General features: G+C 43.7%; 1 protein-coding gene across 4 annotated transcripts; it reads right to left on the reverse strand.

The window, feature by feature from the left end:
* Window positions 1–1,236: 1,236 nt before the first annotated feature.
* LOC115110573 (choline transporter-like protein 2) lies at window positions 1,237–26,506 on the reverse strand. 4 transcript variants are annotated; one of them, XM_029636344.2, is made up of 22 exons: window positions 26,342–26,505; window positions 8,747–8,795; window positions 8,566–8,639; window positions 8,298–8,382; window positions 8,057–8,141; window positions 7,836–7,946; window positions 7,543–7,603; window positions 7,211–7,337; window positions 7,030–7,113; window positions 6,793–6,905; window positions 6,496–6,627; window positions 6,132–6,231; window positions 5,879–5,971; window positions 5,660–5,744; window positions 5,239–5,501; window positions 5,014–5,108; window positions 4,733–4,836; window positions 4,490–4,563; window positions 4,321–4,391; window positions 4,081–4,169; window positions 3,873–3,957; window positions 1,237–2,057 (listed from the first exon to the last, which is right to left on the reverse strand). In XM_029636344.2, the coding sequence occupies exons 1-22, from the start codon at window positions 26,373–26,375 to the stop codon at window positions 1,951–1,953; spliced, it is 2,121 nt and encodes a 706-aa protein (XP_029492204.1). In that variant the 5' UTR covers window positions 26,376–26,505; the 3' UTR covers window positions 1,237–1,950. The 4 variants fall into 4 exon arrangements, with proteins under 4 accessions (XP_029492204.1, XP_029492205.1, XP_029492202.1 ...); XM_029636345.2 differs by lacking the exon at window positions 26,342–26,505 and adding an exon at window positions 11,496–11,641; XM_029636342.2 differs by lacking the exon at window positions 1,237–2,057 and adding an exon at window positions 2,371–3,276 and having other exon boundaries at window positions 26,342–26,506.
* Window positions 26,507–27,548: the final 1,042 nt, after the last annotated feature.

The following is a 27,548-nucleotide window of genomic DNA, read 5'->3' on the forward strand; positions in this document are numbered from 1 at the left end:
CACAAGTCTGGTTCGTCCTTGGGAGCAATTCCTAAACCCCTAAACCTAAGGTACCACATTCATCTGTACAAACAATAGTATGCAAGTATAAACACCATGGGACCATACAGCCGTCATACCGCTCAAGAAGGAGACGAGTTCTGTCTCCTAGAGATGAACGTACTTTGGTGCAAAAGTATATATATTTGCCACTGTAAAACGAGTCTTATATCGACATAACCGGAAAGGCCGCTCAGCAAGGAAGAAGCCACTGCTCCAAAACCACCATAAAAAAAGCCAGACTACAGTTTGCAACTGCACATGGGGACAAAGATCGTACTTTTTGGAGAAATGTCCTCTGGTCTGATGAAACAAAAATACAACTGTTTGGCCGGAATGACCATGTTTGGAGGAAAAGGGGGAGGCTTGCAAGCCGAAGAACACCATCCCAACCGTGAAGCACGGGGGTGGCAGCATCATGATGTGGGGGTGCTTTGCTGCAGGAGGGACTGGTGCACTTCACAAAATAGATGGCATCATGAAGTAAAATTATGTGGATATATTGAAGCAACATCTCAAGACATCAGTCAGAAAGTTATAGCTTGGTCGCAAATGGGTCTCCCAAATGGACAATGACCCCAAGCATACTTCCAAAGTTGTAGCAAAATGGCTTAAGGACAACAAAGTCAATGTATTGGAGTGGCCATCACAAAGACCTGACCTCAATCCTATAGAAAATGTGTGGGCAGAATGGAAAACGTGTGTGCGAACAAGGAGGCCAACAAAACCCAACTCAGTTACACCAGCTCTGTCAAGAGGAATGGGCCAAAATTCACCCAACTTGTGGAAGGCTATCCAAAACGTTCCACCCAAGTTAAACAATTTATAGGCAATGCTACCAAATACTAATTTAGTGCATGTAAACCTTTGACCCACTGGGATTGTGATGAAATAAATCACTATTATTCTGACATTACACTTTCTTAAAATAAAGTGATCCTTACTGACCTAAGACAGGGACATTTTATTATGAATAAATGTCAGGAATTGTGAAAAACTGAGCTTAAATGTATTTGGCTAAGGTGTATGTAAACTTCCAACATCAACTGTATAATTGATGATTGTAGAACAGTTCATTCTGTTTATGGTTTACTTGTCATTCAGAGAGCCGTGAGGATCCACAGCTGACCATTAAAACAGTTTAACTGACAATAGCTAAATAATCACATCTGCCCTGCAGGCAGTCACACACAGGACTAAATGTACAAAACTATTTTTATTTTCAGAAATCCACAGGCACTTAAACAGATCCACATACACAACCCATATTTTTCCCTGCTTTCAGCCTCACACCATCGGAATACATTCCTTTACCGTTCATTCCCTGGCAATTAGAACAGAGAGCAAAGCATTGATGTTGAACAGCGGGAGGGGCTACAGTACTGTATTAATGGCTTTGGTAAGGACAAAGCAGAGAAAATATTGCAACAATTAAAAAGTAGTTATACATTTTAAACTTGTTTGAAGTACTGCATGTATTAAAATAATTGCATAGGTTACATAAATGTATAAAATACTTTACTAAATAGATCAGTTCCGTGCTCACCTTCATGTAACACACTCCAAGTAATATTCATAACAAAACATGCTCATAACATACAACTATATTCAATAAGAACCACATTTGGTTGATGGTTTTTGAAAATGTACAACTATGATTTCATCCAAACCAAATAACAATGAAAAAACAACATCCTTGTAAGAAGCACTCTGCATGCAGCATTAAAATTACGCCTCACTCGACCACAGAGGACGGCAGCGATTGTTTGGACTTCTGGCAACAGATTGACACATAGGTACAGGATGAGTGACAGCATGAGGTCCTTGGCCAACCTGGTCTTTAAGGCATACTCCACTATATACAATTACACACCAGAGCTTTTGCCCTCCTCCACACCTCATGGGAGAGATCTACTCTGCTGGTTCAGGCTTGTTCTTCTTATTCAGGACTTTGAGGAGGCGGTCAGACATCAGGAAGGGTCTCTCCGCACTGCCATCGTTCCTCTCCAGGTCCTCCACTGAAGAATCAGGGGGGGAAAAAATCATGAGACAAAAATATGAACATTATTTCAAAACGAAAAACTTGAACATTGTTACATTTCCAAGCAGGGGCCAGATCAGAACCAACTTGTGATGCATTAGCAAAGCTTCAAAGATTACACCAATTAAACAAATGCTTTAAGTCATTTCACATGTCATCCTACAAAACATAATTAGCCTTCTTTTGATAGAATTGGTCAAGTTTGCCTAGTCAAACCCAAAAGGAAGTTAGTTACCTTAGCTTGTTCCCCATCAACACAATGCAGAAAGAGAATGAGGAGGAAAGGCAAATAACAGAAAGACTGGCAGCTTTAATCACTAGCAGACATACTACCAACATGCACAATAGCACGAGAGAGAGGAGATACTGCATTCAGTTAATGCTCATAGAAGTCTCTAGGGCTGTGCATCAAACAGACCTTGCTGACAGGCAAATATTTCAAGGCAATGAGGGATCTGATTGCATTGCTTTACAGAACAAAATGGAGCCGCTTCCCTCACAAGCGGAACTAAGAAATACATTTCAGTATATACAAAACTACATATGGCTTTTATAGATCATTGAAAATAATCAACATTTTAATAATGCACTAGCAGTAATAGCAGTAATACTAATGATGGTAGCATTGCAGAGATCTTTTGAATGCATTAACTGTAAACAATGTGATATGTAAGAGGTTCAATACATCAGACCAAAACGGATAGTCAATTAGGCACATTGTTTCCTATGGCCGACAGTGTTTCCCTTCTAGCAACAATGTCAGAACTGCAACATGTTCACTAAAACATCAGTGGAATCCCTAGCATTGTTTATGGTTTGAAACTACTATCATTTGCCAACTCCAACCATTAAGAGCACATACATACTGGTGAAGCAGTTGACTTGTTCAAATTCAGGCTTTCATATCGATCTACCAATCATGAGTAGCATGCCCATTTCTACAAGACAGATCTGCAGGTGGAGATCTCGTCCACAGTGTCTTTGCTATGACTACTCCTAAACGTCCTGGTCTTTCTGCTGCATCGGAGGCTGCTATTGTTTCAGCTGGACGTGTTGGTCATCTGGCTGATGTGGCGAGGACTGGGTTGGCTCCTCAGTCTCCTCCACAGCCTTGTTCTCCGACAGAATGTCATGGAGCGAAGCGGACATGTAATACGGTCTTGCCAGAGAGCCATCATTTCTCTCCAGGTCTTCGCCTATGTGTGTGTGCGTGCGCGTTAAATGGGGTCAAGGAATGGTTGATTGGAAAACAGGATGATGAAGGTGAAGGGTGGCATTAGTAAGGGAGATGGAGGAAAACAATATGAATTGAGAAGGGAGAGAAAGAGAAAGTCAGTCAAAATTCCCCGCAAAAGCACCCATTTGCATTTTAAATGAATAGATCAACACCCAAACTTCCCCATTGTCTGCAACCAGCAAGTTAACACTAGTCCTAGATAGCTGGGTTAGGATCAATAACTTAGCAATAAAGCATTATGAAGAACACCAGAATATCATCATGCAATTCATCATTAGTGGCAGCCCAACACCGTTAGCAGTGAAAGAGGTCATGAAGAAAGAGAGGAAGTCACCATTTCAGGACAACATGAACTCTAGACACATTGGGACATCTTGACTTCAAAACTTGCCATTTAGTAAAGCTTTGAGATGTAAAAGAGTTGCCAACACGAGGCAGCCATTTCCTAAGTATACTGTGTCCACCATAATCCTTTACTTTCACCACTGGTACCTTGTATTTGTGGGGGAAAGACCATGCGTAAAACAAGAGGGGGATGGTTTTACTGTTACTCACAGAAGCAGAGGAAGAGTGTGTCCACACACATGGCGTACACGCTGAAGAAGCCGTGGGCAATAAGGTAGGAACCAACCACCACCGTCTGAGGAGAGAAACACACTCCAACCATTACAATACATAACACCATAGGTTACACTCAGCTACACTTAAATCATAGGTTTAACTACATAACCCACCAGACCCGGAGCATGGCTATGCTACTCACCAGGATGGGAACCCAGTAGTAGTGGAGGTTGGGCGCTGTGTTCTCAAAGGCCTTCACCCTCCCAGAGAAGAAGAAGAACGCAAAGATTCCTGGGAAACAGGATTGAAGAGTTCTCATCCAATAGCACAACTGGTTGTCAACAGTGAAACATAATAAAACTAAATACAATCATTATAAGACTGGCCCTACTGAGAACGTGTTATTGTTCATCATGTTTCCTATAGAAACAGCCTCACTTACCCACAAGCCCCACGATGAGGAGTTTGCCCAGGAACAACAGAAAGTCCGTCACCTTGTCCAGGACGGCTACCCTGCAAGGTCAAACAGTGATACGTTGTGATGGACCATAGTCCATTTTGTAAAGTTCATTAAGTCAACCCAAACATTAAGAAACAGCACACTCACTCACCTGATCATGTTCCTCATGAGAAGGAAGAAGGCATCTTTGGCAGACGTGCAGAAGTTCTTGCCATATATCGCCACCTGGAGGCAGCAGACTCAAATTCATAATCAAGCATAAACCAAACATTTTCCCACAGTTAGATGATCCAGGTGACAAAGCTCCTCTGCAATTAATTATATCCAATCTGACATGCATTTAACTGGGTGACATTGGGCACAGCAGGTGCATACAAACAGGTGGTACACGCACCATAATATAGGCATTTCTATTGATGAACTTGATGAATTTCTCCAGGCACCAGAAGCAGCACTTGAGACAGCACAGAAGGAACTTTGTGCACTTGTTTTGGGTTCCTTTAGGGGAGAATAACACACAGTAGGGCAGAACCAATCAGAGCCAACACAAGTACAAAAAAAACAAAAAAACTTTCATACACAACTAATGTGAAGTATGATGAGGGCAAACAATGACAGCTGTTTTAATAGCAACATACCGTACATAGTACTGCTAATACAGGATCTATGGCTCACCTTGGAGCTTGTGGTCGATGTACTCCAGCAGAACCCTGATGATCTGGATGATGGAGAGGATGAGAGAGCCAAACGCCAGGGAACCTGTGTGATACCTGAGCAGGGGAGTGACGACATGTCACACTAACCAACCTTAAAATGTTGTCAAGATACCCACATATGCAACATGTACATATCTGAACACCCAACTTGGTCAGGAACAGGAACGTAAACAGTCACACACACCTGAGTGATCTGCCAAGGGATGAGAAGATGGGGAAGGCAGGCATGTCGTCAGGCTTGACAAAGGCCCAGTAGTAGGAGGCAAAGGCTCCAGCCAGGGTCATCTGACCCAGCGCTGTCACAAAGTTGGCACACCAGAAGAACAGGAAGACGTTGTAGAACTGCAGGCCGATCAGGTACTTGTGGTAGACCGTCTCTCCACCGTAGAAGGCAAACAGACACTTGGAGTCTGGGCACTCCGCCTTCATACTGGATGTGCTGAAGTTCTGGAGGAGACAGGTAGAGAAGAATCAACAGTGGACATTCTATCCATTGTATACACTTTTATCATGGAATGTGAGCCGATAGTTCAATGTCTCCCCAATTAAGATCAGGCTGTTAGATGGTGATATACTGCATGGGCTAACGGAAAAGCAGGACTCACAGCTGGCTCGCAGATTTTCCTGGAGTGATCACAGGCCGTCTCATTGAACACCTTATAGATGGGCTGATTGGAGGTGGACAGGAACCTGGCCAGAGGCTGTCAAGGACTAGAACATGACCCAGAGAACTACACATCCCAGCAAATACACATCAATCATTCAGAAGAGCATGTTGAGTTACTCAAGCCTATGAGTCATTTTTCTCCAAACATGAAGGATACACAGCGGTGACAGCCCAGTAGGCGATGACAATGGATAGGAGGGCAAAGGTGAACAAGGGGTAAAACAGGGCTGACATCACATACCCAATGGCCCTGTAAACAAAACATCACAGTTTAGCACTAGAAAAGGTCTTATCCACCATCTGTATTACGATCACCCTTTAACGACAATGACCTAGCATTCAATGATCCATTTCCCATCCAATCTCATCATAAATGGCTGTAAGTGCAGAGATCACTCCCGTTTCCTGACCTGCTGGCTTCTTTGATGAGAGCGATAGCGATGAGGATTCTATTCCTGAGGAAGATGAGCAGCAAAATGATGACGACCTCCACAATGGCCAGAATAATAACTAAGAGAATGGGAGAGAGAGAAAAGGCATAAAAACAAAATGGAGAATTCAGTCACAACCATTTATACAGGAATCCTAGTTGTCATTAGTATCAGTTTATGCTTGCGATAACACTGCAATATATCTAAGGGTTTATAAAAGTTACCTGGCTAACATTGATCCTGCTTCGTGATATACAGTAGAACTCTAATGTATTGGCCCAGGTGTATACCTCCTGAGCCACACTAGCTGTAAGGTTGAGAGGAGGTTAGTGGGGAGACTTACTGAAGGCCAGCCAGGTCTGTCTGATATGCAGGTACACAGAGAAGTCTGTCTGAAAGCCCAGGTCCTTTAGAGTGACATTAGAGCCTGCCTCTGACTTCAGGCTAACATACTCCATGGAGCAGTGGAAGATGCCTGTGGTGCAATACAGAGCATGGCCACAAGAGGGACATACAGCATTTAGATAGAGATTAGGGAAAGGGACACAGGATATGACTTTGTTGATTATAGAGAGTTTATATAGAGATAGGAACATTAAGAAACAACTCAAAATGGGACTTCTGTTGAACTGGTTTTTACCGTATCCAATGACCAGAATCACCATGACGATCATGACCCACACCATGATCCCGGCCAGGAAGCGCAGGAGGACGATGAAAAGGAGACTGATGAGCATGGCAATCACCAACCCTCTGAACCCCGACACAAAGACAGACGATAGTGGCTACATAACTGACTCTTTGCTGATCAAGTGCTTTGGAATTCAGTGTGAATGCATTACTGCACAATAGTGTCAAAGGGAAGATGCTGACTTACATTAGGATCCAGTACCAGGACTGGGTGTAATCCTCAAAGATCTTCATGACCACTTGTCGAGCCTCAATGACCACTGTGGCATTCCTATAGAAGAAAATACAGTGACCAATGCTGATTGTAGATGTAGCACTAGCAACCATCACAGGAAAACATCATGCAAATTCTGTTTCTGTGGACTCACTTGACCCCCGCCACCAGATCTTTGGCATCTCTAATATTCCCCTCCCCGTCATCAAACTTAGAGTTATTTCCCACGGTGATCTCCCCTCCCTTCTTCTGGTCCAGGGCAGGGAAGCACCTGCGGGTGACTGGAGGAAGAGGAAGGGGGGTGAAGGAGAAGACACACAACAATAAGGGAGAGCAGCTAAAATAATGTCTTTCACTTTTTTCAAATTCCGGAATTGTGGAGGATGGGCTGGCCAGATGGAGTGTTGGGGAGTTCGACTCAGAGGAATGGAAGAAGGGCAGGTATACAGGATATAGGGGAGGAAAAGAGACTAGAGCCGTACTTACAGGGTTTACTTGGAGTCAGCATGGCAGGACACAGGCCAGAACTCAGGATCTGTGTTACAGTCTAAAACACACATGAACAACCAGCACTTAGTATCTCAACCATTGGTGCGGCAATGTATATTCAAAGTTTGAATTGTTCACACTAAACTGCCACTGGACACACTACTGTTGTAGAACAAAACACTGTCACATTCTTGACATTCTATACCAAGGAATCTTGACATTGTCATCCATGTTGATTTTGGAAAACTACTACGCCACCCATCTCAGATTCCTCTTCACATGCTACTCACCAGCCCCTCTAGACCCTCCTTGCAGAAGTTCTTATAATACTTAAAGTCCTCTTTATTGGTGTAGGCCTTCAGGAGCGTCAGGAACTTATCAGGGCATTTCTCCACACACATCTGATGGCAAAATAAATGTTACCATGAGACAAGATAATACAAGTGCATAGGCATGCATAAATAACATGGGGTTCAAGAACGTATCAACTGAAAACAAAGGTTCAGGTCACCTGTGTGGTTGGGCACTGGAACTCCAGCAGCACCATGGGACTGGCACACTTCATGATGTTGAAGTAGAACAGCAGGGGCTTCGTCCTACAATAAACACACACAACCAGTTGTTCAGAGAACAGGAGCAGGTTAAAGAAAGTGAATGCCCAGGGGGGGAATGATGGAGACAATCAACACATGAGTGTTTGTGATAGTCTGTTATGTATTCCACTGTGCATGAATGGTGAGGACAGAACTCACTCCAGAGGTGTGCCTGCCTGCCCACAGAACTGTCCTCTGCTGTCTGTGGGGTAGATCACCTTCCTGGGGTCTCCCTGGGACCAGGCTAGGGGAGAAGGGAACCATCAACAACAAAGAAACAATCAAATACCAGACATCTTTAACACACAGACACGCTTTAGGTGAGCAGCACTCAGAGACATACCTAAGGGCATGACTCAGGGTATACCCAAGTACTTAATATGGGGTCAGTTAAGCTTGTTCGTGCCTATAGGACACATTTACTCACCCAGAATTCCCACTGCAACATAGCCCAGTATGCAAATAATGAAGAGGATGCAGCATACAATGTCAGTGCAGCCCCTAGAGTAAAGAGAGAGGGAGACATGGAAACGTTATGGGACCAATAGTTTTTAGATGCGAATGATGTGCCGTCCTGACTAGTGTGGATGAACTGGCAATCCTCTCACCTGTTATAGATGGGGCCTTTGAAGGTGGGGTCATACTTTCTTGGTTCACCTAGATGGAAAGAACGCAAATATTGAAAAATACAGTAGGAATACCATTTCAGACAGTAAATGGCTTGCAGTGTAGAAGTTAAATGAAAGTGTACACACTGCAGGGCTGTCAGAAGACATTTAATAACCGAGAAGCACTTTGACACTGTTCCATGTGGGTGCGTCTGCCTCCTAGTTATACATTTCATGGGGTAAACAGAGTGGATTGCCCACGCGTCAACATTCTGCTCCCTTTACTGTTGGTCAGATTACTTTTCAGTCGGGGCAGACACACCTGGCAACCCAACAAATTCCTCTATAGTGACTAAGCAGCTGCAACTTGAGAACCTGCAGTACCACAACACAGTCACCAGAGGTCAGCAACTCTACTGTGAGCACAACCTATTCATCAAATCACTTTTTTTGTGCTTACTTGGGGGTCTTTTCCCAACAATGCAGAGTTAAGATAAAATATTAAAATGGTGGAACGAGGAATAATACACAGTGAATACTGAACAACAATAACGAGTAAAAAGTAACATGGTTATATACAGGGAGTACCACAGTTGATGTGCAGGGGTACGAGGTAATTGAGGTATTCATCTACATCACAGGTGGTTGGTGACACCTTAATTGGAGAGGATGGGCTGGAGCGGAATGGTATCAAATACATCAAACATGGTTTCCATGCGTTTGATGCCATTAATTTGCTCCATTCAGCCATTATTATGAAACGTCCTCCCCTCAGCAGCCTCCTGTGATCTACATATAGGTAGGGGTAAAGTGACCAAGCAACAGGATACATAAGACAGTAGCAGCAGCGTATGTGGGGAATGAATGCATGTGATGTCTCCTTCAGCCGATGCTGAAAAATGTTGATTCATGCCATGAAAAGGTTAAAAAAAAAAAAGTTTCTGTTCTTGTTAATGTTTCTTGATTTTCTCAACTTGATAACATCCCCCAAATTAAACTTGGCTGTAAACCAGTGCACAATATTCTCTCCCTTTCACACCCAATACAATGTGTAACCTGGATCTGAACCCTGGAGTTCCAACAGGGTGAGGAGGAGCACAGAGACGACAGACTCTCCACATCTGCCATCAGCCCACATCAATCAAAGTTAACTAGAGTTACTGTACAAGGAGGGAATGGAGATGTCATGAGCAAAACTACATTCACTCATTGCCAGTTCTAAATCCTCAGATGACCAAAAGGAGGCATTAATGTCAACTACATTTAGGCCTAGATGAGAAAAGGTATGGTTATAACGATCAGTCAGAAGTGCTCAAGTTGAGCCATAGTGAATCTCAACTTCCCAGAACATCAATAATCACAGTCTTAAGGTGGATGAACCACTGGGTCTAGACTAGATACTATAGAGTATGACGTTCAGCACTGGGTCTAGACTAGATACTATAGAGTATGACGTTCAGCACTGGGTCTAGACTAGATACTATAGAGTATGACGTTCAGCACTGGGTCTAGACTAGATACTATAGAGTATGACGTTCAGCACTGGGTCTAGACTAGATACTATAGAGTATGACGTTCAGCACTGGGTCTAGACTAGATACTATAGAGTATGACGTTCAGCACTGGGTCTAGACTAGATACTATAGAGTATGACGTTCAGCACTGGGTCTAGACTAGATACTATAGAGTATGACGTTCAGCACTGGGTCTAGACTAGATACTATAGAGTATGACGTTCAGCACTGGGTCTAGACTAGATACTATAGAGTATGACGTTCAGCACTGGGTCTAGACTAGATACTATAGAGTATGACGTTCAGCACTGGGTCTAGACTAGATACTATAGAGTATGACGTTCAGCACTGGGTCTAGACTAGATACTATAGAGTATGACGTTCAGCACTGGGTCTAGACTAGATACTATAGAGTATGACGTTCAGCACTGGGTCTAGACTAGATACTATAGAGTATGACGTTCAGCACTGGGTCTAGACTAGATACTATAGAGTATGACGTTCAGCACTGGGTCTAGACTAGATACTATAGAGTATGACGTTCAGCATGGCGGCCATTAATAATGCAGAGCAGTGGTCAGGGTGCTATTGCAGCATGCATTATAGTGGGCCTGCCCTCAGAGAACATCATTCCACAAGCACAGAGATACAGAGTCTGGACGTTAAAGTGTTACATGGGCATAATCAGCCTGAGATGCCCTTCAAAGACATGGTGGAAACAGCTTGCAAAGGGAGTGTAGACTGGAGCAAAGTGAGGAAACATTTGTCCAAACCAACAATGGCTGACGCTTTTATATTTTTTCAGGGCTGAAAACAAATCATGTTTCCTGCCAATTTCAGTCCAGTCCTTATAAACACAATGCAGCAGCATTTGATAAAAGAGAGAAAACATTCTGATACACACGCACTTTATCCACACACCTGTATAAATCAGCAGGTTTAACCCACACCCATTCTCAGACATGTTTTCATAATGCCAATACTAGAGGTGTAGTTTCACCCAGTGCCGCTCTTCTCTAGAGACAAATTACACCACCCTTTAACAAGCTCCAACTGATAGATTCATTAAAACATTCAAGCAGTGAGAAAAGCTCTATCCCACTTCAATAACTTAAGCTACAACCAAACCAACCATCATAAAGACACAAACAGCTTTTCACAAGATTAAAAAAAGGTAAAACCACATTGGAGCAATTAGAAGAAACTAAAACCAAGTTGGCGCAATTAGAAGTTACCATGCTTTCCGTAATAGGGTTGCTCCTCAGGCATCTTTAAATGTCTTTCTGGTAGTCAGCTTATAAAGGACCAGAACACTCGCCCTCTTTTTCTTCAGCCCTTTTCTGCTTCACTTCCTTTTCCTGCCAACTGGTGTGTTTAAGAACGTGAGAGAGACAGGTATTGTGGGAAAAAACTTGTCCAACCTGTATGCAACAGCTCTGAGCACACCCCTGTTCCTCAGAGTCCACCCACTGCCCAACCCCCCAACAGCTGCCTAGCTCAAATCTCTAGTCCACCTGTACAATTCTCTTCCCCTTTTTCCTCCACACACAGCTCTTTTTGTCTGTGTTTCTCACACTTTCTGCCTTTGTTCCTGGCTTTCTCTACCTCTTTCACACTCTCTCTCCCCCCAGAGTTTGGTCAGGTAGCTCACCTACAGGGAAGGGTGGGAGCACAAACGAGGCAAAATGGGTGGAGACAATTCCTAGTTTTTCACTACACTGACTCTCCCCTGCCCCTCTGTGAAAAAGCTGCTGGATATCTTTGTGGATCCCAAGCAAACTACACAGGAATGATTAAACCATGTGTTTAGGGGAAAAACAAAAAGCTGTTGCACTGGAGACTGTTGAGACTCCGGTGGGATGGTTATAATAAGGTGGGTTGGTTATAATACTGGATAGATGAGCGCTTTAATCAAGATCTCCAGCCCTGAAGCTATTTAGACTGTCAAATGAACACAAAGCTATATTTTGATACCTTATTTAACTTCTAGAGCTATCTTAAATGGCAATTCTGATATTTCTCCACTAATTGGCCTTTTGAAAAATCAGATCAGCTCTGAAAAAGATCTGGGCCCATTGTTGGTTCTAACAATAAACTCAGCCTTAAGATGCTATTGGGAAAACGGGCCCTGATGTTAAAGATCTGATGTGGTTGGTCAAAAGACCAAGTTGTGGGAAAAAATATCAGAATTGGGCTGCCTGTGGAAACGCAGCCTTATTTACTTAATTCTAGCCGTCACTTCTTCTACGTTTGAATAATTATTGTCACACCAGGGCTGCGTTTAGTATGTTTTTATGTTCTGCAACATTCAACTGAACGTTAACAGCGATGTACTGAACGGCCAGGTGAAAAGGGGGGTTGGATTGTCGTTTGGGGAAAGCTGTATCATGGCCTCTGACCTTTAAATACGTTACTCGTTGCATCAAGGCACGACTCGCCACACCCACCAAACCGGAGCAAATGTACCTCAAAGTCTGTTCAAAAACGTACAAGCGTCAGTACAAACCGTTTCTGCAACGTAGCAAACGTTCAAGCAAACTGAGCGCACCTCTGCCCAATCGATTATTCACAAATTGCATTCAATTCAAAGCGGCTCATTAGGAAGTTCATTATAGCCAACGATTGTCTATTATATTGACAAGATAGACATGTGACTGCTCTGACAATGGAAATACATATCCTCCAACATGGAAGGCAAGCAGGAGGAGGGACCATTATAGCCAATGAGAGGGCAGATAAACTTGTGAACAACGGGCCATAGAGATAGATAGAGAACTCCTCTTTGTATCTGTGCCATTATATTGTCCGTGACAGCATGGCATCCCAATTTTAAGGTAGTACATTTTCTTCTTCTTCATTGGCTGATTGCTTCCAACTCATAGGAATCCCACCCAGTTTACTACTTTAAAAATGGTGGAAGTCCTCAATGGCTAAATCAATCAACATTCACTTTTTTAGCCAAGTGGGACAGATTTTTTTAATTGTCCGAAAGCTCAAGTCACTTGTACCCCCCCTCCAAAAATGCCAAAAATATGACAAATGGTTTTGTATTATGCAAGTAACCACTTCACAAAATAACATGAATGATTATCACTGGTATTGACAATGGAAGGCTGCTGGTCTGATCCCATGTATTATACAGTATCTCCTGCCGTTGTGGCCTTGAGCAAGGCACTTAACCCCCACAAAGTAAAATACGCACCAGAATCAGCTCATCAAGGTCCTATTGAGCAGTTGATTTTTTGCAATGTGCTGTGTTCACGCAAGGCTGGAGCAAAAGCCTGCACACCAAATAGCACTCCTGGAATCTCCTGGAGCATGATTGGCCACCCTGCAACATTACAATTACAACCAAATACTGTTTATGGTCTTTATAAAATAATTCCCTTATTCAATGAACCAGGGATCAAATGGTTAAGGTGGTTGAGGTAGCTAACTAAGATGTTTATCTATTTATAAGGTTCAAATATTCAGTGTTGACAGCATAAGAGTTACTTGTCAATTAGCCTAGTCTAGGAATATTCGTGTAACTTTGTCAGAATTACATGGCCAGTGAATAGATTTTGAGCGTGTGAGAGACGGTTTTACAACCGGAGTTTGCAGCATTGGTTTCATCAACTGTGCACCCATATCAACTGCATGTCAGGCCACTTGCGACTATACACGAGTGCCGGTGGAAAGTTATTTTAGGACATCGGACATGACAATGACATTAATACATGCTAAAAGCTAGATAGTTAATGATTGAAATGATTTATTTAAGTGTTATACACCTACCGGTGCCCAGCCAAACTACACAATATGTTTTGAATTGGCTATCTAGTTAGTCTTTTTGTATATCATTATTTGACCTGCTGCGCAAATGTCTCTCTCTCCTCTGGCAATGTCCCACTGGAACGCAGGTGATACACACACCATGACTTTTACAGGATTTTGATTCATGACTAAAATGAGCTATAACTGGGCAAATAACTCACTAACTAGCAATGAATATCAACAAAAGTACATTTCAAAAACGAGATGTAAAGGCCTGTCAATGCAGGCCTAGAATATTATACGCGCTCTGCTGAGATTGGGAGGACAGTGTGTAACACATTGCATCCGGAGGACACTGATCCAATTCTGATCGGAGTAACCTAATGTTTGATATTGTGATTTTTGCGTGATTGTTTTTTACGTGTCCATTTGGACAACTTCTTCTTGTCCGACAATTGTTTTACTTGTCCCGGGCAAGCGGACAAGTGTTTAATGTCGAGCCCTGTCCATGATGAGTCCTCTATCTATCTCTATGAGAACAGGCACAATGCAGATATAAAGTTGTTTTTTTTTCTTCCAAAGTTGCCGAAATGCCATGTGTGTCCACTTATATCAGTGCATTCGTAACAACCCAACCATTATGACACTTCTATTCGATCAAATAAGCCTCACGTAGCAAATTAGCAATTACATTTGGCCACACTTTATTTGGATAGAGCATCTACAGATGGACTATCAAAATAGTCTAACCTTACATTTTTTTATACCAAATTCGACACTTTCATTGACCTCCATACAAAAATACCTCACTTCGTGGGCTTATTTTCATGGACATATTTTGGGCTGAGTTAAACCTCTCGCTTCCCCTATTCCTCTCTGTTATATCCAGGTGTGTCCTCTCAGAGCCATTGCATGTCATATTCATAGGTGTTTTCTACCCTCTTGTGGGAACATGACTGTATTACATTGGGTGGTTTCATCCAGCCTGGCTGGATATTCACATATCCATAACCACATCCTGTTGTGCCATTTCCTCTGCTTTCACTGGGTTTGCACGCTAGCAGGATATTAGACTACTTTTTATTAAAACACATTTAGCAGTGAGCAATGAAAAGCAATCTCTATAACAATTCAATTTAGATTGCCTTTGTCTGAACCCAACGGGATGCTGTGTATGCTGATGATAAAGACAGATTATGGGGAAATTGAGTATGTTTCATGATGAGCTGTGTTTGGAAAATAGGTATTGATGAGAAGCTTCTGTTGGAATCTCTCCATACTCTTTCCAGGCAGTGTAGTCACTTGTTTTGGCCAATGGGTAGTCTGTCATTCTGGTAATGGCCAATTTTCCCTTCATTACAAGTTAATGAGAGAAAGCAAAGGCTCCCTCTATCTTCATTTTCTGTAAAAACCCTACTGGCTCATTATTACATGCACAGTAACAGACTGTTACAAGCTACCAGCACAAAATAGTCTCAACATCTCGATGGACTATGCACAGGGAGCATATTTCACCCTGCAAGAGTTGGATCTCCACTGAATACATAATATGGGTTTGACATAAATTCCCACATTTCAGTGTCACATTTTCTCTATTGCTTGAGAAAAGGTATTTTAAAAAGCTACAGCACATGAGGAACAAGAGAACAACGTGGTATTCTGTTGGGGAAGCATGGTGAGTGGGAGTGTGCTGTCAGGGCCTGCCAGCTTTAATCCATTAATGCATCCTCAGCTTCACTACATTGTCACGGCCGTCAAATGAAGTAGACCAAAGCGCAGCGGGGTGAGCGTACATAATCATTTTGTTCTCAAAACACTTGAACAAAATAACAAAGCGCAAACCGACAACGAACAGTTCTGTCAGGTACAGAAACAGAAAATAACTACCCACAAAACACAGGTAGGAAAAAAGCTGCGTAAGTATGATTCTCAATCAGAGACAATGATAGACAGCTGCCTCTGATTGAGAACCACACCTGGCCAAACACAAAGAAATAGAAAACATAGAAATAAAGAAACTAGAATGCCCACCCTAGTCACACCCTGGCCTAACCAAAATAGAGAATAAAAGCCTCTCTATGGCCAGGGCGTGACATACATTTACAACAACTGTCGGTTGTTTATTAGGGTACACTACTGTGGCTAGATGTTTCCCAAGAATATGCACAAAGAAATAGATATAGAAATAGATATACAGTGGGGCAAAAAAGTATTTAGTCAACCACCAATTGTGCAAGTTATCCCACTTAAAAATGAGAGAGGCCTGTAATTTTCATACAACTATGACAGACAAAATGAGAAATAAAATCCAGAAAATCACATTGTAGGATTTTTAATGAATTTATTTGCAAATTCTAAAATCTAAAAGTGATTTTTTTTTAAATCCCCCTCATCAATCTACACACAATACCCCATAATGACAAAGCAAAAACAGGTTTTTCAAAATTTTGGCAAAAAAACTGAAATATCACATTTACATAAGTATTCAGACAGCTCTAGGAAGAGTCTTGGTGGTTCTCAAACTTCTTCCATTTAAGAATGATGGAGGCCACTGTGTTCTTGGGGACCTTCAATCCTGCGGGAACTTGTTTGGTACCCTTCTTCAGATCTGTGCCTCGACACAATCCTGTCTCGGAGCTCTATGTGCCTTTCCAAATCATGCCCAATCAATTAAATTTACCACAGATGGACTCCAATCAAGTTGTAGAAACATCTCAAGGATGGAAACAGGATGCACCTGAGCTCAACTTCGAGTCTCATAGCAAAGGGTTTGAATACTTATGTAAATAAGGTATTTCTGTTTTTATTTTTAATACATTTGCCGAAAATTCTACAAACCTGTTTTCACTTTGTGATTCTGGGGTATTGTGTGTATTGATGAATATTTTTTATTTATTTAATCAATTTTAAAATAAGACTGTAACGTAACAAAATGTGGAAAAGGGGAAGGGGTCTGAATTCTTTCCCGAAGGCACTGTATACTCCTGAGAAAAGAGAAGCATGATGTCATATCAACTCAGTAGGCTATAGTAGCAGTCTGTCTGTCTCTCATTACAGTAAGTGCAGTAGTAGAGTGTTGACTGAGTGCAGTATGTATGACCGTTTCCCTCATAGGGAGTTTTCAACATCAAGATAAGATTGACTTGACCAACAGCAGATAACATAACTACTTCAGAGATATCGAAACTAGATATGGAGCCTTGTGGTGGTTAGGGTAGGGAAGTGTGCCCTCTCTCCAAATATCTCTGCTAGTAAAAACAGCATTCTCTTTATGGTCTGGACTAGATGTCTGTACATTTTGGGTCAGGGTTCAAATTACAGAGCTACCAGGACACCCACATAAACGTTACAAATATCAATGTTGGTCCAGTCCACTATTTTTAGAGCATCCCAAGAGACAATATGTAATTCCATCCCTGCTCTGGACTAAAATCCTAAACAAAACTCTGCTGTAACAATGAATATAAGAGGCTCCTGAATCCTAACCATCTCCTCTTCTTCAGTTTCCACTTTCTGAAGCCTGCTGGATAAACAGGCCCATCTTCCTGAGGAGAGAGTGTCACCTCTACTGTCTGTCTCCCTAATTTACTCCAGTGAGAGACTCTCTCAGGGACAACAGACAGCACTGCACTTCAATGAAACAGACGCCCATTCATGTCTTGTCTTTTCCATTGTGCTCATAGCAGAGATAGATAGGCCAGAGCCTCAGCACCAACCCATTAGGCAACATCAATTAGATTACTTGGCTATGTTTTGATAACATTGACAAAGAAACATGATTACACTCTCTAAATGCCTGATAAATGAACATAATTTCCAAAACAGTTCTCTATTTTTGCACCCCTTACTCGTGGCTCTGATTCAGCTACAACAATCTACAAAACAATGCAGAATTCCAAAGAGTATAGGGGTTTTTCACCTTCCAAACATCCAGATGTGTAAGGGGTGCGTAACCGGTGGTAGGGAAGTCAGACGCAGGAGAGCAGAATTTGGTAATAGCCGGAGAAGTTTAATAGCAAAACCAACGGCATAAAAATAACAAGTTATTGGGTACAAAAACCCGTCGTGCACCAATCAACAGGTGGACAAGCACTTACAATAAACAATCCCACACAAAGACATGGGGGGGACAGACGGTTAAATACACAACAAGTGATTGAGGGAATTGAAACTAGGTGTGAGGAAAAACAAGACAAAACACATGGAAAATGAAAAGTGTATCGATGATGGCTAGAAGACAGGCGACGCCGACCGCCGCCCGAACAAGGAGAGGACCCGACTTTGGCGGAAGTCATGACAGTACCTCCTCCTTGACGCACGGCTCCAGCAGCGCGCCGATGCCGGCCTCGGGGACGACCCAGAGGGCGAGGCACCGGGCGATCTGGACGGAGATGGTGGAACTCCCGCAGCATTAAGGGGTCCAACACGTCCTCCACTGGAACCCAGTACCTCTCCTCCGGACCGCTCCTTCCCACTCCACGAGGTACTGAAGGCCCCTCGCCCGACGCCTCGAATCCAGGATATAGCGAATGGAGTACGCCGGGGCCCCCTCGATGTCCAGAGGGGGCGGAGGAACCTCCCGCACCTAAGACTCCTGGAGTGGGCCAACCACCACCGGCCTGAGGAGAGACACATGGAACGAGGGGTTAATATGGTAATCAGGGGGAAGCTGTAACCTATAACAAACCTTGTTCACTCTCCTCAGTACTTTAAATGGCCCCACAAACCGCTGACCTAGCTTCCGGCAGGGCAGGCAGAGGGGCAGGTTCTGTGTCGAGAGCCAGACCCAGTCCCTCAGTGCGAACACCGGGGCCTCACTGCGGTGACGGTCTGCGCTTGCTTTCTGGTGCAGCACGGCCTGCTGGAGGTGAACATGGGCGACGTCCGACCCAACCAAACAGCGCACCGTCCGACCAATCCCAGGATGACCAGAGGAGGGTGACGTGTGGGCCCAATAGATCAACCAGTCACGGACAGCAGACATTCCGTCTGCTGTACAGACGTCCAGCGGGACACTGGAGGGGAGCGGGCTCTGCACGTAATGCCTGCTCAATGTCCACGTCCAGCTCCCACACTACCGGAGCCACCAGGCAGGATGCCTGGAGTATGGGAGTGGGATCCATGAGCCGCTCCTCTGCGTCATACAGCCGGGACAGTGCGTCTGCTTTCACGTTTTGGAAACCTGGTCTGTAGGAAAGGGAAAAAACTAAACGGATGAAAAACATGGCCCACCTTGCCTGGCGAGGGTTCAGTCTCCTCGCTGCCCGGATGTACTCCAGATTGCGGTGGTCAGTCCAGATGAGAAAAGGGTGTTTAGCCCCTTCAAGCCAATGGCTCACGTCTTCAGAGCCTTGACGACAGCCAACAGCTCCCGGTCCCCCACGTCATAGTTTCGCTCCGCCGGGCTGAGCTTCTTCGAGAAGAAGGCACGGGGGCGGAGCTTCGGTGCCATACCCGAGCGCTGAGAGAGCACGGCTCCTATCCCAGACTCGGAAGCGTCCACCTTCACAATGAACGCCAAAGATGGTCCGGATGAGCCAGCACGGGAGCCGAGGTAAGCAGAGCCCTCAGGTGACCAAAAGCCCTGTCCGCCTCAGCCGAAAACTACAAATGTACCGGGCCCCCCTTCAGCAGTGAGGTAACGGGAGCCGCTACCTGACCAAAACCCCGGATAAACCTCCGGTAGTAATTGGCAAACGCAAGGAACCGCTGCACTTCCTTTACCATGGTGGGAGTCGGCCAATTACGCACGGCTGAAATGTGGTCACTCTCCATCTCCACCCATGAGGTGGAAATGCGGTACCCTAGGAAGGAGACAGACTGCTGAAAGAACAGGCATTTCTCAGCCTTGACGTACAGGTCATGCTCCAACAGTCGACCAAGCACGCTGCGCACCAGGGACACATGGTCAGCGCATGTAGCGGTGTATATCAGAATGTCATCAATATACACCACTACACCCTGCCCGTGCAGGTCCCTGAAAATCTCGTCTACAAAGGCTTGGAAGACTGATGGAGCATTCATCAACCTGTATGGCATGACGAGGTACTCATAATTCCCTAAGGTCGTACTGAACGCCGTCTTCCACTCGTCTCCCTCCCGGATACGCACCAGGTTGTAAGCACTCCTGAGATCTAGTTTGGTGAAGAAGCACGCCCCGTGCATTGACTCAATCGCTGTGGCTATGAGAGGTAGCATGTAACTGTACCTCACAGTGATCTGGTTTAGACCTCGATAGTCAATACACGGGCACAGACCTCCCTCCTTCTTCTTCACAAAAAAGAAACTCGAGGAGGCGGGTGAAGTGGACCGAATGTACCCGATGCAGGGATTCGGAGACATGTGTTTCCATAGCCGCCGTCTCCGCCTGGGAGAGGGGATACACGTGAATCCTGGGAAGTGCAGCATCTACCCCGTCGATGGGGTGGTAATTGAGTCGCCTTCTTTTTGGAGAAGGCGAGAGCAAAATCGGCATATTCAGGGGGAATGCGCACGGTGGAGACCTGGTCTGGACTTTCCACCGTAGTAGCACCAACGGAAACACCTAAACACCTCCCCGAGCACTCTCGCGACCACCCCGTGAGAGCCCTCAGTTGCCAAGAAACAGTGGGGTCATAACAAGCTAACCAGGGTAGGCCTAGCACCACGGGAAATGCAGGAGAGTCAATGAGGAATTCTCTCCTTGTGACCCCCCTGCGTCACCATACCCAGAGGAGCGGTGGCTTCCCTAATCAACACTGACCCTAATGGTCGACTGTCTAAGGCGTGAACGGGGAAGGGCACAGCCACGGGAACAATGGGGATCCCTAAACTAAGGGCGAACGATCTGTCTATAAAATTCCCAGCCGTGCCTGAATCGACAAGCGCCTTATGCTGGGAATGCGGGGAAAACTCAGGGAAATAAACATACAAAACCATGTGTGCAACAGAGGGCTCTGGGTGAGAAGGGTGCCGGCTCACCTGGGATGACGCCAGAGTGCCCTGCCTGCTGCCTCGATCCCCAGAGGACCCAACCCGGCACCGACCAGCAGTGTGACCTCTGCGGCCACAGATGGTGCACGAGTCGGAACCTCCTCCAGTCTCCCTACGCACCTCCCAGCTCCATGGGTACCGGAGTGGCGGTGCTGGGGATGGAACCGATAGAACCCGATCTGGACGTCCATGGGTGGCCAGCAGGTTATCCAGCCGAATGGACAGGTCCACCAGCTGGTCGAAAGTGAGGGTGGTGTCCCTGCCGGCCAACTCCCGACGGACATCCTCGCGCAAAACTGCAGCGATAGTGGTCGATCAGGGCCCTATCGTTCCATCCTGCGCCTGCGGCCAGGGTCCGAAAATCCATGGCAACTCCTTGGTGCTCCTCGTCCCCTGCCTCTTATGGAAGAGACGTTCACCCATCGCTCTACCCTTGGGTGGGTGGTCGAAGACCAGCGGTCCAGCGCCGCATCTCCTTCTCCCCACACGGCGTTGGCCCACTCCAAGGCTTTCCCAGAGAAGCACGAGATGAGGGCAGACACCTTCTCACGACCTGAAGGAGCCGGTGGACGGCTGCCAGGTAGAGGTCGAGCTGTAACAGAAAACCCTGGCAGCGTGCAGCCGTCCCGTCATACTCCCTGGGAAGGGCGAGACGAATCCCACTGGGACCGGGTGAAGGGGGGGTGAGTAATGGAGACCCTGGTTGTGCTGGTGAAGGCGCTGGAGGAACTCCCTGCCTCTCCCAGCTGTCCATAGTTTGGACAACGTGGTCCATGGCGGCGCCGAGATGGTGGCACATCACCACATGCTCCCGGATGCACTCCTCCACCCCTATTCCAGGGGCACTTGCTCCTGCCGACTCCATATAGTTGGTGTGGGATTCTGTAAGGAGTGCGTAACCGATGGCAGAGAAGTCAGACGCAGGAGCACAGAACTTGGTAATAGCCGGAGCAGTTTAATAGCAAAACCAAACGGCATAAAAATAACAAGATATTGGGTACAAAAACCCGTCGCGCACCAATCAACACGTGCACAAGCACTTACAATAAACAATCCCACACAAAGACAGAGGGTTAAATACACAACAAGTGATTGAGGGAATTGAAACCAGGTGTGAGGAAAAACAAGACAAAACACATGGAAAATGAAAAGTGGATCGATGATGGCTAGAAGACCAGCGACGCCGAGCGCCGCCCGAACAAGGAGAGGACACGACTTCGGCGGAAGTCATGACAAGATGTGACAGACCAGACAGGCTGTGGGAGGGCCACCAAGTCCAACAGCGATGACTACCAGTCAGGAAGAGGAAGGGTATACCACACAAATAGACCGGGGTTCCCAATGATAACAGCGAGGGTGGTCCTATAACTCAACATCACTATTACAGGAATTGGCCTCTGCTTCTTCTCTTCTCCTCAGGCCCCATGACCCTAATAACTATCCCTAATAACATCAAACACTCAGGCTGTCTGCTGTCTGAATGGAAACTAAACGTAACTTTTGTTGGGTTAATAAGTCACATGAGTATGTTTGGACCAGACTGTGATCAAGCAGATTAAACAATAATAATTTGGGCTAGTTGGGAACACTTTTCACCTTCCCTAGAGGTATGCCACTGGGCACAGACATCAACAACATCCATTCCACGTTGATTCAATGTAATTTCATTTAAATGTTGTGGAAACAACATTGATTCAACCAGAGTGTGCCCAGTGGGATGCCTGTTTATTCAATACAGTTGTTGAGTAAAGCGACAATGTGGGAAGTGATAACACGATGACAGCTGTTGTAATAGAAAACAGCTGGATTGGACTTCAAATGCAAATGTTCATGAATAGCACAACACTACACTATTGCTACACTCTTAGAAAGAAAGGTGCTATCTAGAACCTAAAAGGGTTATTTGGCTGTCCCCATATGGGAACCCTTTGAAGAATCCTTTTTGGTCCTAGGTAGAACCATTTTGGTTCCAGCCAGAACCTATTTGAGTTCCATGAAGAACCCTTTACACAGAGTGTTCTACATGGAACCCAAAAGAGTTCTACCTGGAATCAAAAAGGTTCTACCTGAAAACAGAAAGGGTTCTCCTATGGGGACAGCCAAAGAACCCTTTTGGAACCATTTTTTCTAAGAGTGTAGCTAGACCTTGCCAGAGCTTGAAATAAAGATCAGAGAGACTCTGGATCAAATTTCAAACCACTCTCCTAAATATGTCTTATAATTACATATAAACTAAGACTGCACAGGGCTGTAGGCTGTCTGATTCTGTCAGTTCCCCTGTTATTGAGGTTTCCTGATATGTGTTGGCCTGAAATTACTCCATGATGTGAAATGGGGATGACTATGTTAGATCGCAGCCTTAACCCCACTGTATTTCCGAGACAGTCCTATTATACCATGAAAACCTAAATTACAACCGTATGAATGTATCTACAACATTAGCACATGGGAGAGTCAGGGTCAAAGGAATGTTGAGCAATGCTGGGGGAGATATTGAAAACAATTTCTTCATAAAAACAGATACAATCTTGTGAGGACTGTTCATTTCTGCAAGGTGGGTAGCCTGTGTCAAACTCCCCATAGTTACGTTTGTTGTCCTTTGCCTTCTTATGTGAAACCCTGACAGATTTCCATTAAATGCAGAAAGACTTCATACGACCGCAAAACAAACGCACAAGGAACTTACAACGAAGAAGAAAAACAAAGGGCCTCTATAAGTCCTCTGTCTAACAATCATTACACTATTTATAACCACACAAACACATAATACCTGATTATCACTAAATATGCTTCCTACTGGTCAGATTCCAATACATCTGCACCTCCATCATTATTTTCATTTAAGAGTTACTACACTGAATTTGACAGCCATTTGAAAGAGTCATTTATGTCACAATATAATGCTAGAGGTCATTAACCCCACAACTTTTCACAGAATGTCTTCAACTATTTCCTGCCAAGTCACAGCTTACTATTCCCACAATGCAGTTTGATGCTCAGCTGTCTTTTATTCCCATCAAAATCTTGCTCTGTTGTTGACCTGACTGCTTGTTTGTATGAGGGTTATAACACATTCCTAAATCCTGTATAGAGGGAAGAGGCAAACAGTGCTGTATACTAAATAGTAGCCTATACTGAGGTTGTAAAATCTATTGTGCCAGGAAGAGAGGAAAAAGTATTGGATAATGAAAGAGAGGATTTTAAATAATAAATGAGTCATCATAAGACAGGCAGAGGGAGGAAAAGGCTGTGTGCAGCGGAAAGAAGAAAAACAGCTTTCCTATGGCTGGAGAGGGGAGACAGCTAACAAGTCAACCATTAATCTCGCCGTATCCCTCCTCCATGTTGTTCACAGGGCCCTGCAAACCCCACATAAAACCAAAACACAAACAGTGAAAATTAGAAACTTACTCATTTAAGGGTTTTTCTTTATTTTTACTATTTTCTACATTGTAGAATAATAGTGAAGACATCAAAACTATGAAATAACACATATGGAATCATGTAGTAACCAAAGAAGTGTTCAACAAATAAAATGTATTTTATAATTAGATTCTTCAAAGTAGCCACCCTTTGCCTTGATGACAGCTTTGCACACTCTTGGCATTCTCTCAACCAGCTTCACATGCTTTTCCAACAGTTTTGAAGGAATTCCCACATATGCTGAGCACTTGTTGGCTGCTTTTCCTTCACTCTGCCATCCAAATCATCCCAAACCATCTCAATTGGGTTGAGGTTGGGTGATTGTGGAGGCCAGATCATCTGATGCAGCACTCCATCACTCTCCTTCTTGGTCAAATAGCCCTTACACACCCTGGAGGTGTGTTGGGTCATTGTCCTGTTGATAAACAAATGATAGTCCCACTAAGCGCAAACCAAATGGGAAGGCGTATCGCTGCAAAATGCTGTGGTAGCCATGCTGGTTAAGTGTGCAATGAATTCTAAATAAATCACAGACAGTGTCACCAGCAAAGCATCCAGATTGACAGAAGTAATGATGGACTGTCATTTCTCTTTGCTTATTTGAGTTGTTATTGCCATAATATGGACATGCTTTTTACCAAATAGGGCTATCTTCTGTATACCACCCCTACCTTGTCACACCATAACTGATTGGCTCAAACGCATTAAGGAATGAAATTCCACAAATTAACTTTTAACAAGGCACATCTGTTAATTGAAATTGATTTCAGGTGACTACCTCATGAAGCTGGTTGAGAGAATGCCAAGAGTGTGCAAATTTGGAAGAATATTATATTCTGATTTGTTTAACACTACCTTGGTTACAAAATTATTCCATGTGTTATTTCATAGATTTTATGTCTTCACTATTATTCTACAATGTAGAAAATAGTAAAAATAAAGAAAAACCCTGGAATGAGTAGGTGTGTCCAAACTTTTGACTGGTACTGTATATTTAAAGTCCAAATTACAAGCGTGGAGTCAGACTCTATCATTTTGGTAGAGGTTTGTCTACTTCAGCAGAGATTCTTGCTCTTTTTAGGCAGCATAAATTAACTAATGTATTATGAGAACATATCTTCAAGAAAAAACATTTCCCTTACATGAACAACAATTGTTTGGATCCGTTAACCTACCAACATCTTTATATTGCAGGGAATAGCAGGGTTTTCCTGACAATAGCTGAAACTATACACACAGTAATTCAGATTCAGACCCACCATGAGGCATTTTTTAATTAACTAATCTATATTCGGATGGTGGTCATTTTTCTGTCAGCACAAAACTGGTGAGTCGTTCTCTAGTGTGCCATACCAGGCTGAGGAATGTAGCAACTGAACACGCAAAGCCAGAGCAGGGACACTACAGCTTAACCCTAACAATAGTAAACTACATGTTTACTACTGACTAACTGAAAATGTTAAGAGAATTGAAAGAAACCCACATTCTATTTGAGAATCATATTGTATGATCATTTGAGATAGGCTACAGTATTTGCATACAAGTGTGCAATTATTGTATGGAATGTTTATCAGTAATATCATTGTTTGGCACAGGGATGAGACCTGGGCGTGGGAGTGTGAGAGAGGCAACAACCACATAGGCTAATCAAATGCAATGTGTAGACTAGCCCAAAACAGAAGCGTAGACCAAGCATAGACTATTACGTATGAAAATGATGGGGTAAATCAAATATGTAATAGCCCAATGCTGAGTTAAATTGTTACATGCAACCAGCACACACCAATACAATGTTGCATTCCACACTCCAGTCTTCTTCATACATGAAAACGAAACTATATGGGGTTGGTCGGCTAGCTATCCCAGGACAGTGAAAGCGCTGTTAAAGATATATGGTAGCCTATATAAACTAAACAAGCTAACAACTTACCATACTTCGGTTTCTCACCCTCCAGTTCCATCATGAATTAGTGAGTCCACTTGTAAACTAAAATTTTAAGACTACATATATCCTCATTTCCAGTCCAAATGGTAGCCTATGGATAAAGTTACTGCGCTGAAGTGCACTCCAAATCTGAATCAAACTCAAAACATTTAGCGAGACGTTCCTTCTTGAAAAAGTTGACCAGTGAATGCGAACAAAACTTTGAATGACGGGCAAATAGACGAATCACTGGACGTGGGTGTGAGCACGATGACACTGCTATTATAACGGTAAAAAAATGTGACCATATCAGATGCAGACTGTATAGCCTATCTATTCATCTTCTTATGCAGAGTACAGGAACATATTTTTTTATACAGTGTGTCAAGAAGAGAAGCTGCAAGATTTCCTAAAATACTAAATAATATATGTCAGAACTGGAGTGGAAGAACCACTGTGAAAAGGGAATAGGAGTACGATACAGGTTAAACCTACTTGCGCAGTAATTTGTTTTCTAATTTATCAGATTAATTGAGCTACACAATACATTTGTAAGAACTGTGTTGGACGTGCAGTCAAGTTAAAATATTATTTCCAAAACAAAAAAGAATGCTGGAATTGGTGCCTATATATCCAACTCCGATGACTGGCAAACAATTACATTTTCATTACATTGGAAGGCATCCCATTGGCACCATATCAACGTGGCTATTGTTCAAAATGTGTGACTGGCCTGATAAAAATAAAGTTACATAATTCAGCATAACACCAGGTGTTACACCATGTCAGTTTGTTTCTGTCTCAGCATGGCTAGTACCTTGAAGGTCTTACCTAAATGGGCATCTCATTGCAGGAATCCTTAGGGCCTTTCAACAGCACACTGCTTCAGCTAAGTGTCACACAGGATTGAAGTGCTTTTTTTCAATTATTAATTTATTTACTTCTCATTTAGTTTTTTTCTTTTTCTAAATCCTTTTTCTAAATGCGGGATGGGGTAGGTTAATGTCTGGAATCAACATCTCTTTGCACACTTAATTAACAACTATTAGAAACAAATCTTCAATGAGCTTTGTAGAGTATTATATCTCCATTATACTCTATCATATTAGTGCATGTTACATTGAGCTCATTACTCAAATGCCAATGTGCTACATTCTACTGGTAAAGTCAGGGCCCAACATCTTAGAATAATATGAAAATGATCCTCCTTTTA

The sequence above is a fragment of the Oncorhynchus nerka genome, linkage group LG21, assembly GCF_034236695.1.
Source record: "Oncorhynchus nerka isolate Pitt River linkage group LG21, Oner_Uvic_2.0, whole genome shotgun sequence".
In the NCBI taxonomy this organism is placed as follows: domain Eukaryota; kingdom Metazoa; phylum Chordata; class Actinopteri; order Salmoniformes; family Salmonidae; genus Oncorhynchus; species Oncorhynchus nerka.